The following is a 13,603-nucleotide window of genomic DNA, read 5'->3' on the forward strand; positions in this document are numbered from 1 at the left end:
TAAGTTTGTGCTCAATGAGGAAATATTCGTCACTGCTTCAACATCGAATCTGGTAAATTTAGGGTTTACATTTGATTTCACCTTGAAAAATCTTGATCCTATACACACACACGAGGAACTCTTCCAAAAAACTAACAACATCACAGAAAATATCAGGTAGTGATCAGATGACTGATACTACCCAAGACTCACACTCACCTTTACTAAGTTATTCTTTTCAATTTAAAAATAAACTAAAGGATTCTGTGTATGGCTCCAAGATAGCAAAAAAAAATCTCAGGTTAAGAGCACAAACTTGGTCACCTATCAGAAAGCGCAATTTAGGATTACGGATATACAGTATGCCACAAATGTTTTATGAAGAATAATTTTAAATGCTGGTTGAATATATATATATATATATACACACACACATTACTGATTAACCGCTCAATAATTTCTTTACAGTAGTTTGATAGCCATTAGACTGTAAATAACAAGTGTTAAATAAAATCATCAGGGACACAAAATGACATAAAAATGACAATTCACTATGGTTTAAATAAAACAAAAGCACATGCAAATGTTGGTATCTTACATTGTCGTAATGCTTTTTCACAATTGGTTCATAGAAACCTATTGCCTCTTTATACTTGTTCTCCTGCATAAAGAGAACATGGGCAACATTCAATTTCCAAACATCATGCTCATTGCAGAACTCCACTGACTTTCGGAAGATCTTCTCAACCATTTGGTAGTTTTCCAAGTTCCAGTAGATTCTGGCCTGAGCCATAAGCACTGGAATATACCTGACAAAATAAGATAATAAGAACATAAGAAATAGGAGCAGGAATAGATCATTCAGCCTCTTAAGCCAGCTCTGCCATTCAAGAAGATCATGGCTGATCTTCTACCTCAACGCCACTTTCCCGCATGATCACATATCCCTTACTTCCATTAGAGTTCAAAGATCTATAAATCTCAGTCTTGAATATACTCAATGGTTGAACATCCACAGCTCTTTGGGGTAGAGAATTCCAAAGATCCACAACCCTTTGAGTAAAAATGTTTTCTCGTCTCAGCTGAAGGCCGATCCCTTATCCTGAGACTATGCCCCCTAGTTCAAGACTGTCCATCCAGGGTACACAGCCTCTCAGTATCTACCCTGTCAAGCCCTCTCAGAATCTTACATGGTTCAATGAGATCACCTCTCTTTCTTCTAAACTCGAAAGAGTAAAGACCCATTCGACTCAATCTCTCCTCAAAGGATAATCCTCTCATCCCAGGAATCAATCTAGTGAATCTTTGTTGCACCCTCTCTAAGCAAGTATATCCTTCCTTAAATAAGGAAGCCAGCACAACACAGTGCTCCAGGTGTGGTCTCACCAAAGCCCTGTACATTTGCAGCAAGACTTTGTTACTCTTGCACTCCAACTCCCTTGCAATAAAGATCCATGTACCATTTGCCTTCCTAATTGCATTCTGTACTTGCATGCTAACTTTCTGTGTTTCATGTTTAAGGACACCCAGATCCCTCTTAACATCAACATTTAATAGTTTCTCACCATTTAAAAAAAATTATGTTTTTTTATTTTTCCTACCAAAATGAATGTCACACATATACTCCATCTGCCACCTTCTTGTCCACTCACCTAACCTGTCTTTTAGCTCTTTGCAGGATACTTGGGGGAATTTTTACTGACGACCCGCAGGGAGTGAGTCAGTCAGAAACTTACTTGGGGTGCAAGTACATAGCTTCCTGAAAGTGGCAACACAGGTAGACAGGGTGGTGAAGAAGGCGTATGGCATGCTTGCCTTCATCAGCCCAGGCATTGAGTACAAGAGTTGGGACGTCATGTTACAGTTGTACATAATGTTGGTTGGGCCACATTTGGAGTACTGTGTGCAGTTCTGGTCACCGCACTACAGGAAAGATGTGATTAAGTTAGAGAGGGTGCAGGAAAGATTCACAAGGATGTTGCCTGGTTTGGAGGGCTTGAGTTATAAAGAGAGATTGGATAGGCTGGGTCTGTTTTCCCTGGAGTGACGGAGGCTGAGAGGGGACATGACAGAGGTATATAAAATTATGAGAGGCATAGATAGGGTAGATAGCCAGAGTCTGTTTCCCATGGTAGGGGTGACTAAAACTAGAGGACATAGATTTAAGGTGAGAGGGAGGAGGTTTAAAGGGGATCAAAGGGGTAAATTTTTCACACAAAGAATAGTGGGTATCTGGAATGAGCTGCCTGAGGAGGTGGTGGAGGCAGGAACAATAGCGACATTTAAGAGGAATCTGGACAGGTACTTGAATGAGCAAGGCATAGAGGGATATGGAATTAATGCAGGCAGGTGGGATTAGTATAGATAGGCATTATGGTCGGCATGGACATGGTGAGCCGAAGGGCCTGTTTCTATGCTGTACGACTCTATGACTCTATAACCCGCAATTCGGGATTTCCCCACACACTGCGGAGTTTTATCTTCACCACATGTCACATGGTTTGGCCATGTGAGCCGCATGGAAGATGGCAGGATCCCCAAGGACACATTGTACAGCGAGCTCATCACTGTTACCAGACCCACCGGCCGTCCATGTCTCCACTTTAAAGACGTCTGCTAACGCGACATGATATCCTGTGACATTGATCACAAGTCGTGGGAGTTAGTTGCCAGCGATCGCCAGAGCTGGCGGGCAACCATAAAGGCGGGGCTAAAGCGTGGCGAGTCGAAGAGACTTAGCAGTTGGCAGGAAAAAAGACAGAAGTGCAAGGAGAGAGCCAACTGTGTAACAGCCTCGACAACCAATTTTATCTGCAGCACCTGTGAAAGAGTCTGTCACTCTAGAATTGGCCTTTATAGCCACTCCAGGCGCTGCTTCACAAACCACTGACCACATCCAGGCGCTGACCCATTGTCTCTCGAGACAAGGAGGCCAAAGAGGAGAGGACATGTCAGTGATGTCACTGATCAACTCCTCAAAGGGCAACCTGATTGACACAGTGGAGGGAGGGAGTTGGTTGGGTGGACTGCTGTTCCTGGGGGAGGGGGAGCTGGCGGTCTAGGTTGGGGGCCTGATGGGCAGGATCGGGAGGGGGTGCGTGGGTGGAGGTGAATATGAAGCTTGGAGGTCTGGTGGTGGGGAAAGAGTGAAGACTTAGCGGGGTATGGAGACCTCAGGGAGGAAGTGTTTGGGGGCAAATCATGGTTTGGAGGCCTAGGTGGGGAGGGGGTAGGCCTGGATGGAATGGATGCCTCATGGCGGAGCAGCGGGGAGGGGGCCAGAAATCGGCAACCTGGTGGTGGTGGTGGGAGGGCTTTGTGATGGGATACACTTGGTCCCTTCATCTACATCCTTAATATAGATTGCACATAGCTGAGGTCCAAGCACTGATCCTTGTGGCACCCCACTAGCAATATCCTGCCAACCCAAAATTGGCTGTTTATCCTGATGATCCATTTTTTGTTAGTTAGCCAGTCCTCTATCCATGCGAATATATTATCCCCAACATCATATGCAGAAAGACCTGAACAACATTCAGGCTTGGGCTGATAAGGGGCAAGTAACATTCGTGTCACACAAGTGTCAGGCAATGACGATCTCCAAAAACAGAGAATCAAACCATCTCACTTTGACATTCAACGGCATTACCATTGCTGATACCCCCACTATCAACATCTTGGGGGTTACCATTGACCATAAACTGAACTGGAGCAGCCACATAAATACTGTGGCTACAACAGCAGGTCAGAGGCTGGGAATTCTGCAGCAGGTAACCCAGCTCCTGACTCCCCAAAGCCTGTCCATCATCTAAAAGGCACAAATCAGGAGTGTGTTGGAATACTCTTCACTTGCCTGGATGACTGCTGCTCTAACAACATTCAGGAAGCTTGACACCATCCAGGGCAAAGTAGCCCACTAAATCGGCAACCCACCCAGCACTTTCAACATTCACTCCCTCCACCATCGATGCACAGAGGCAACAGTGTATACCATGTAGAAGATGCACTGCAGCAACTCACCAAGCGTCCTTCAACAGAACCTTCCAAACCTGTGACCTCGACCATCGAGAAGGAAAAGGGCAGCAGAGGCACGGGAATGCCAGCATCTGCAAGTTCCCCTCCAAGCCACACACCACCCTGATTTGGAAATATATTGCCGTTCCCTCACTCTTGCTGGATCAAAATCCTGGAACACCCTCCCTAACCGCATTGTGGATGTACCCGCACCAGATGGACTTCAAGAAGGCAGCTCACCATACCTTCTCAAGGGCAATTTGGGATGGGCAACAAATGCTGGCTTTGCCAGCGACGCCCATATCCCATGAAAAACTAATATAAAAAAAACATGAACTCTTATCTTGTTTAACAACCTTTTGAAAATCCAAATAAACTATATCCAGCGGTCCCCCTATCTCTACTCTGCTAGTTACATCCTCAAAGGGCTCTAATAGATTTTTCAAACTTGATTTCCCTTTCACAAAACCATGTTGACTCTGCCTAATCATATTACAAGTTTCTAAACGCCCTGTTACCAATTCATTAGGTATGGATTTCAGCATTTTCTCGATGGCTGATGTCAGACTAACTGGCCTGCAGTTCCCTGTATTTTCTCTCCCTCCTTTCTTGAATAGCAGTGTTTCATTTGCTACCTTCCAATCCGCTGGGACCATTCCACAATCTAGTGAATTTTGGAAGATCACAACCAGTGCATCTACAATCTCTGCAGCCACTTCTTTTAGAACTCTAGCATGTAGGTTGTCAGATCCAGGAAACTTGTCAGCTTTTAGTCCCATTAATTTCTCCAGTACTTTTTCTTTCTAATACTTTAGTTCCTCACACTCATTAGGTCCTTGGTTTCCCACTATTTCTGTTATTTGAATTTTAGGCCCTGCCACGGCTGGATGAAGGCGGGTGGACACTAAAGATGCAGCCTAAAATACTTGTTTAATGTCACCGCCACTTCCTTACTCTCCATTATAATTTCTCCTGTCTCCACCTCTAACTTTTTCTTTTTACAAATTTGTACATTTTTTTTTATTCCTTCATGAAATGTGGCGTCACTAGCTAGGCCATCATTTATTGCCCATCCCTAATAGCCCTTGAGAAGGTGCTGATGAGCTGCCTTCTTGAACCGCTGCAATCCATGCGAGGTAGGTACACCCACAGTGCTGTTAGGAAGGGAGTTCCAGGATTTTAACCAAGGGACAGTGAAGGAACGGTGATATAGTTCCAAGTCAGGATGGTGTGTGGCTTGGAGGGGAGCTTCATTCCCATGCATCTGCTGCCTTTGTCTTTCTAGGTGGTAGAGGTCGCGGGTTTGGAAGGTGCTATCTAAGGAGCCTTGGTACGTTGCTGCAGTGCATCTTGTAGATGGTACACACTGCTGCCACAGTGCGTCAGTGGTGGAGGGAGTGAATGTGTGCGGATGGGGTGCCAATCAAGCAGGCTGCTTTGTCCTGGATGGTGTTGAGTTTCTTGAGTGTTGTTGGAGCCGCACCCATCCAGGCGAGTGGAGAGTATTCCATCACACTCCTGACTTATACCTTGTAGATGGCGGACAGGCTTGGGGAGTCTGGAGGTGAATTACTCACCACAGGATTCCTAACCTCTGACCTGTTGTTGTAGCTACGGTATTTATATGGCTACTCCAGTTAAGTTTCTGGTCAATGGTAACTCCCAGGATGTTGACAGTGGGGGATTCAGCGATCATAATGCCATTGAACATCCAGGGGAGATGGTTAGCTTCACCAGGTTGACACCTCATTTTGAGGTATGCCTGGTGCTGCTCCTGGCATGCCCTCCTGTGCTTTTCAATGAACCAGGGTTGGTCCTCCAGCTTAATGGTAATGGTAGAGTGGGGATATGCCCTTGTAATTTTTTTAATATTTCTGGTTAGTATGCACTTATTCTATTTCTTTCTTTTATTAAATTTTTGGTCATCCTTTGCTGATTTCTAGAACTCTCCCAATCCTCAGGCTTACAACTCTTCTTGGCAACATTATAAGCCTCTTCATTTAATCTGATACTATCCCTAACCTCTTTAGTTCACCACAGATGGGTCAGTTTTCTGGTGGAGTTTTCATTCATAATGCAATGTAGTTTTGTTGAGAATTGTGAAATATTTCCTTAAACGTCCACCATTGTTTATCTACTGTTACACATGTTAATCAAATTTCCCAATCAACTTTCGCCAACTTGCCCCTCATAAATATGTAATTGGCTTTATCTAAATTTAATATTCTAATTTTGGACTTATGTACGACTATATAATAGTCAAGGTGTAAAATTACTACAAGGGATACATTGAAAAAATCATTACCAGTTCTCCATCAATCTGACTCCTTGCGGGGCACAGTTTGAAGGGCACATGGCCAGCTTGGTCAAGTAACTATCCTTCACGGATGAAGACAAGGAGGCCAACTCAGGCGACACAGTGGCGCAGTGGTTAGCACCACAGCTTCATAGCTCCAGCGACCTGGGTTCAGTTCTGGGTACTGCCTGTGCGGAGTTTGCAAGTTCTCGCTGTGACTGTGAGGGTTTCTGCTGGGTGCTCCGGTTTCCTCCCACAGCCAAAGACTTGCAGGTTGATAGGTAAATTGCCCTTAGTGTAGGTAGGTGGGAGGAGAATGGTGGGGATGTGGTAGGGAATATGGGATCAATGTAGGATTAATATAAATGGGCCGAAGAGCCTGTTTCAGTGCTGTATCTCTAATTGTATAAAAAATAAAATAACTCATTGTAATCTTTCGTTCATTCTCACGTGGACAGGATAGGAAAGACCTGCCATGCCCTTGCCCTCCTGCAGCCTTCGATGGAAGTTCCCAATGCAACGGCGTAGGCTTGGAGGGCCGAAGGGCCTGTACCTGTGCTGTAATTTTCTTTGTTCTTTGACGGAGTACACACATCCATATATGGGGAGGTGTCTATTAGCTTCATGCAAATGAAGAGAACATGTCTTCACTGTATTTTGCACCATGTATACTCTACAAATGTTGGATGCAGAGGCCAGCATTTGGTGTTATGCAGAAGGATTGTCCATAAAACCTGGCATAGTCACCTCAGGGAGTACTGCCTTGCCCAGACCCAAGATGTGGCATGACTTTTTTTTAATTGCCATTGCTATCTTGTGGGCAATGGGGAGTTTGCCTCTAATATGATAATGACCCCAAGTCATAAATATAGCAGTGGTCAGCGTTGCATCTTTGTGGCAGGCAGATTTACACCCCCAACTCCTGATCCCCAACAAATGGGGGTCAGCAGATTGTTTAATAGTGGGGAAAGGGGCTTGTGCATCCTAAGCTTAGCCTCGTCCTCGAGCAACATTAATACACCTTCAGTTCCTGTAGGAGTCACAGAATAAGAGTAGGAACCTGAGCCAATTTTCCTCTTCTTGATCCTAGTGCATTGAGACCAATGATAATGGCTAGATCTCTGACAGAATACATCATAAGATCCTGTGTGAAATAAGGAAGGAAAGTGCCAAGGGCTTAGAAGCCTAGAAGCATATTTCAGGGGTCGACTGAATATGGATGTGTGATGAATATTGGGCAGTAAGTAACATGCTATCGATTTCTAAAAGGGAAAAAGAGTTAATCTGGTTAAGTTAATTTAATAATCCTTATCGGGAAAATTTCACAGAATTATTACAGAAGGCAGCCATTCGGCCCATCGTGTCTGCACCAGTTCTTTGAATGAGCAACTCACAGTGCCATTCCCCTACCTTCTCCCCAAAACCCTGCACATTCTTCCTTTTCATACAACAATCTAATTCCCTTTTGAATGCTTCAATTGAACCTGCCTCCACCACACTCTCAGGCAGTGTATACCAGACCTTAACCACTCGCAGCATGAAAACATTTTTCTTCATGTTGCTTTTGCTTCTTTCACCAATTACTTTAAATCTGTACCCTCTCGTTCTCAATCCTTTCATGAATGGGAACAGTTTCGCCCTATCTACTCTGTCCAGACCACCCTATGAGTTTGAATATCTCTATCAAATATCCTCTCAACCTTCTTTTCTCCAAAGAAAATAGTCCTAATTTCTCCAATCTATCTTCATAACTAAAGCTCCTCAACCCTCGAACCATTCTTGTGAAGCTTTTCTGCATGCTCTCTAATGCCTGCACATCTTTCCTACAAAGTGCAGAGCCCAGAACTGCAGCTGAGGCCTAACGAGTGCCTTATACAGTTCAACATAACCTCCTTGCTCTTGTACTCTGAGTCCTGATTGATAAGGTCAATCATCTCAGTCCCAGAACATCACTGAAGGAGTTCCTCAGGATAGTATGTTCCTGTGAGGAAGAAGGATAACTTTGGCAAGTTTCCGGAACCTTGGATAACGAGGGATATTGTGAGCCTGGTCAAAAAGAAAAAGGAAGCATTCATAAGGGCTGGAATACTGGGAACAGACAAAGCCCTTCAGGGATATAAAGAAAGTAGGAAGGAACTTAAGCAAGGAGTCAGGAGGGCTAAAAGGGGTAATGAAAAGTCATTGGCAAAATGGATTATGGAGAATCCCAAGGCTTTTTATACGTATATAAAGAGCAAGAGGGTGGACAGGGAAAGGGTTGGCCCACTCAAGGACAGAGGAGGGAATCTATGTGTGGAGCCAGAGGAAATGGGCGAGGTACTAAATGAGAACTTTGCATCAGTATTCACCAAAGAGAAGGACTTGGTGGATGATGAGTCCAGAGAAGGGAGTGTAGATAGTCTGGGTCATGTCGATATCAAAAAGGAGGAGGTGTTGGGCGTCTTGAAAAACATTAAGGCAGATAAGTCCCCAGGGCCTGATGGGATCTACCCCAGAATACTGAGGGAGGCAAGGGAGGAAATTGCTGGGGCCTTGACAGAAATCTTTGTATCCTCATTGGCTACAGGTGAGGTCCCAGAGGACTGGAGAATAGCCAATGTTGTTCCTTTGTTTAAGAAGGGTAGCAAGGATAATCCAGGAAATTACAGACCGGTGAGCCTTACGTCAGTGGTAGGGAAATTATTAGGGAGTATTCTTCGGGACAGGATTTGCTCCCATTTGGAAACAAATGGACTTATTAGCGAGAGGCAGCATGGTTTTGTGAAGGGGAGGTCGTGTCTCACCAACTTGATCGAGTTTTTTGAGGAAGTGACGAAGATGATTGATGAAGGAAGGGCAGTGGATGTTGTTTACATGGACTTCAGTAAAGCCTTTGACAAGGTCCCTCATGGCAGACTGGTACAAAAGGAGACGTCACACGGGATCAGAAGTGAGCTGGCAAGATGGATACAGAACAGGCTCGGTCATAGAAGACAGAGGGTAGCAGTGGAAGGGTGCTTTTCTGAATGGAGGGCTGTGGGTAGTGGTGTTCCGCAGGGATCAGTGCTGGGACCTTTGCTGTTTGTATTATATATAAATGATTTGGAGGAAAATGTAGCTGGTCTGATTAGTAAGTTTGCGGACAACACAAAGGTTGGTGGAGTTGCGGATAGCGATGAGGATTGTCAGAGGATACAAGCAGGCTATAGATTGGTTGGAGACTTGGGGGGAGAAATGGCAGATGGAGTTTGATCCAGACAAATGTGAGGTAATGCATTTTGGAAAGTCTAATACAGGTGGGAGGTATACAGTAAGTGGCAGAACCCTTAGGAGTACTGACAGGCAGAGAGATCTGGGCGTACAGGTCCACAGATCACTGAAACTGGCAACGCAGGTGGATAAGGTAGTCAAGAAGGCATACGGCATGCTTCCCTTCATCGGTCGGGGCATAGAGTATAAAAATAGGCAAGTCATGCTTCAGCTGTACAGAACCTTAGTTAGGCCACACTTGGAATATTGTGTACAATTCTGGTCGCCACACTACCAGAAGGATGTGGAGGCTTTGGAGAGGGTACAGAAGAGGTTTACCAGGATGTTGCCTGGTATTAGCTTTGAGGAGATTGTTTTCACTGGAACAACGGAGGTGGAGGGGCGACATGATAGAGGTTTACAAAGTTATGAGTGGCATGGACAGAGTGGATAATCAGAAGCTTTTTCCCAGGGTGGAAGAGTCAGTTACTTGGGGACATAGGTTTAAGGTGAGAGGGGCAAAGTTTAGAGGGGATGTGCGAGGCAAGTGTTTTACACAGAGGTTGGTGAGTGCCTGGAACTTGCTGCCGGGAGAGGTGGTTGAAGCAGGTACGATAGTGACATTTAAGAGGCATCTTGGCAAAACATGAATAGGATGGGAATAGAGGGATACGGACCCCGGAAGTGCAGAAGGTGTTAGTTTAGACAGGCATCATGATCGGCGCAGGCTTGGAGGGCCGAATGGCCTGTTCCCGTGCTGTACTGTTCTTTGTTCTTTGTGCTCACAAGTCTGTTGTGTGGCACTGTATCAAATGCCTTTTGAAAATTCATGTGCACCACATCAACAGCATTTCCGTCATCATCCTCTTCAAAGAACTCCAGCAAGTTAGTTAATGATTTTCCCTTAAGAAATCCATGCTGGCTTTCTTTAATTAATCCACATTGGTCCATGTTTCTATGAATTTTGTCCTGAATTATTCTTTTGAGAGGTTTCCCCACCACCAAAGAGAAACTGATGGCCTATAGTTGCTGGGCTTATCTTTACATCCTTTTTTGAACAAGGGTGTAACATTTGCAATTCTCCAGTCCTCTGGCACCAACCCCGAGTCCAAGGACGACTGAAAAATTATGGCCAGTGCCTCCACAATTTCCTTGGATGCATCATATCCAGTCCTGGTGATTTATCCACTTTAAGTATAGCCAGCCTATCCAACATCTCCTCCATATCAATTTAAAACCCTTCTTGTGTCTGAATTACCTCGTCTTTCAAGATTGCATCTGTCTTTACTAAGGAAGAAGATGCAACCCAGGAAAAGTATTCATTTAATACCTCAGCTATGCCCCCTGCCTCCATGCGTAAATCCCCTTTTTGGTCCCTAATCGGCCCAACTCCTCCTTTTACTACCCTTTTACTATTTATACGTCTATAGAAAACTTTGGAATTCCCTTTTATGTTAACTGCCAGTCTCTTTTCATGCTCTTTGCTTGCTTCTCTTATTTGCTTTTTCACTTCCCACTGAACCTTCTCTATTCAGCCTGGTTCTCAATGGTATTTTCTACCTGGCATCTGCCATCGGCACACTTTTTCTTTTTTATCTTGATCTCCATTTGTCATCCAGGGAGCTCTGAACTTGTTTACCCTATCTTTCCCCTTGGAGGGAACATACCTTGACTGTGCCTGAACTATCTCTTCATTGCCAACCTTTGACTCCAATTTATTTGTCTCAGATCTTTTCTTACCTTATTGAAGTTGGCTTTGCCCAAGTTAATTATTCTTAGATTGTTCTTTCTCCTTTTCCATAGTCAGCCGAAACCTTATCATACAATGATCATTGTCCCCTAAATGTTCCTCTACTGATTAAGTCTCTAATTGAAGATTTAATCACCATAGAATCTAGATAAAAAGGATTTTAAAAGGAACAACTGTTCTTGATAAGCTTCATAGAATTCTTTGAGGAGGTAACAGACATGGTAGATAACGGAAATTCAGTAGATGTAGTATACGTGGACTTTAGGCAAGTTAAGGATAAGTTAAGGGCAGTTTTTCAAAGTGGTGTTGTCACAGAATTTAGCTCTGTGGCCACTTCTTTTCATTGTGACAATGATTTTGATTAACCTAAAGGGAGTGGTGTCAAAATTTTCAGATGATACACCTTTACAAGATGAAAGGAAGCTGCAAAGGGATATTGATAAACTGGGGGAATGGGCTAAGAAGTGACAGATGGAATTTAATGAACCAAAAAGACAGAACACAGAACTGTTAAACTTGACTGTTTAAGAAAGCATGCTGGAAGACAAAGATTGAAAGGTTTTATTGTGGCTTCAGACTTTTGCCGGCTATCTGAGATGATCAAGATCCACAAAGATAAGAAAGCGATTAATGATAAGATGGCTGCCTGGCTCAACATTGAAGCACTGAGAAACTGCTTTATCCATTACACACGGCTTTTGCATCAGCGAGAAAGGAGCAGACTAAGAAGGATTACAAGGAATACAAAGACAGGTTTACAATGCATTTATGTAAACATACTAAGTGTGGTATATAAGGTTAATGAGGTACAAGCACGAAAAGTGGTGTGAGAATATGATGTAGTGCCAAACAACCTTTAACCTTCTGAATTTCAGGAAATACAACCCTAGTTTGTGTAATCTCTCCTTGTAGTTTAACCCTTGGAGTCCAGGTATCATCCTGGTAAACCTACACTGCACTCCTTCCAAGGCCATTATAGCCTTCCTCAGGTGTGGGGCCGAGAACTGCTCACAGTAACTCTAGGTGTGGTCTGACCATGCTTTGTACAGCTGAAACATGACTTCTACCCCTTGTATTCTAGTCCTCTAAATATAAAGGCCCTCATTCCATTCACCTTTTAGATTATTTTCTGTACTTCTCCATGACATTTTAATGATCTATGTACCAGGATCCTTAAGTCTGTTTGGACTTCCACTGTTTCTAGCTTTTCACCATTTAGAAATTACCCTGTTCTGTCCTTTTTAAGTCCAAATTGGATAACCTCACATTTACCAACACTGAAAGCCATTTGGAACAGTTTTGCCCATTCACTTAATCTATCAATATTTCTTTGTAATTATATGCTTACTATGTTTCCTATCTTTGTGTCATCAGTTAAGCTGGATATGTGGCTTTCTATTCCACCATCTAAGTTGTTAATAAATACAGTGAATAGTTGTGGCCCAATATGGATACAACCACTAGTCACATTCTGCCAATTAGAGTAGCTGCCCCTTATCCCTCTGTCTCCTGCCGATCCTAACCAGACCAATAATTTGCCTTCAATTCCATGAACTTCAATATTAGCTAACAGTCTCTTATGAGGAACTTTATCAAATGACTTTTGGAAGTTCCTACAATTAACATCCATAGACATTCCCCTGTCCAGCAGATTGTTCAATAGTCGGGAAGGGGCTTGCACACCCGAAGCTCAATCTTGTCCTCAGCCAGCATCCATGCACCGAGAGTTAGAGTCATAGAGTCGTACAGCACAGTGACGCAGTGGTTAGCACTGCAGCCTCACAGCTGCAGCGACCTGGGTTCAATTCTGGGTACTGCCTGTGCGGAGTTTGCAAGTTCGCCCTGTGATCGTGTGGGTTTCTGCCGGGTGCTCCGGTTTCCTCTCACATGTCAAAGACTTACAGGTTGATAGGAAAATTGGCCATTATAAATTGCCCCTCGTATAGGTAGGGGAATTGAGGGAAGGTGGGGAAGTGGTAGGAATATGGGATTAATGTAGGATTAGTATGAATGGGTGGTTGATGGTTGGCACAGACTCAGTGGGCCAAAGGGCCTGTTTCAGTGCTGTATCTCCAAATAAATAAAAAACAGGCCCTTCAGCCCACCACGTCCAGACTGACCATGATGCCTATCTATACTAATCCCACCTGCCTGCATTAATTCTATATCCCTCTATGCCTTGCTCATTCAAGTACCTGTCCAGATGCCTCTTAAATGTCGCTACTGTTCCTGCCTCTACCACCTCCTCAGGCAGCTCATTCCAGATACCCACTATTCTTTGTGTGAAAAATTTACCCCTTTGATCACCTTTAAACCTCCTCCCTCTCACCTTAAAT

General features: G+C 44.0%; 1 protein-coding gene across 3 annotated transcripts in view; it reads right to left on the minus strand.

Annotated features, from left to right (window-relative positions):
• The window catches only part of ift70 (intraflagellar transport 70), a 250,943-nt gene that overhangs the window by 65,718 nt on the left and 171,622 nt on the right, over window positions 1-13,603 (minus strand). For all 3 annotated transcript variants that reach the window (XM_068055663.1, XM_068055662.1, XM_068055664.1), the window contains exon 14: window positions 578-788. In XM_068055663.1, the coding sequence (XP_067911764.1) occupies window positions 578-788 (211 nt within the window). The remainder of the gene's footprint in view (window positions 1-577; window positions 789-13,603) is intronic.

The sequence above is a fragment of the Heterodontus francisci genome, chromosome 24 (genome assembly GCF_036365525.1).
Source record: "Heterodontus francisci isolate sHetFra1 chromosome 24, sHetFra1.hap1, whole genome shotgun sequence".
Classification (NCBI taxonomy): Eukaryota; Metazoa; Chordata; class Chondrichthyes; order Heterodontiformes; family Heterodontidae; genus Heterodontus; species Heterodontus francisci.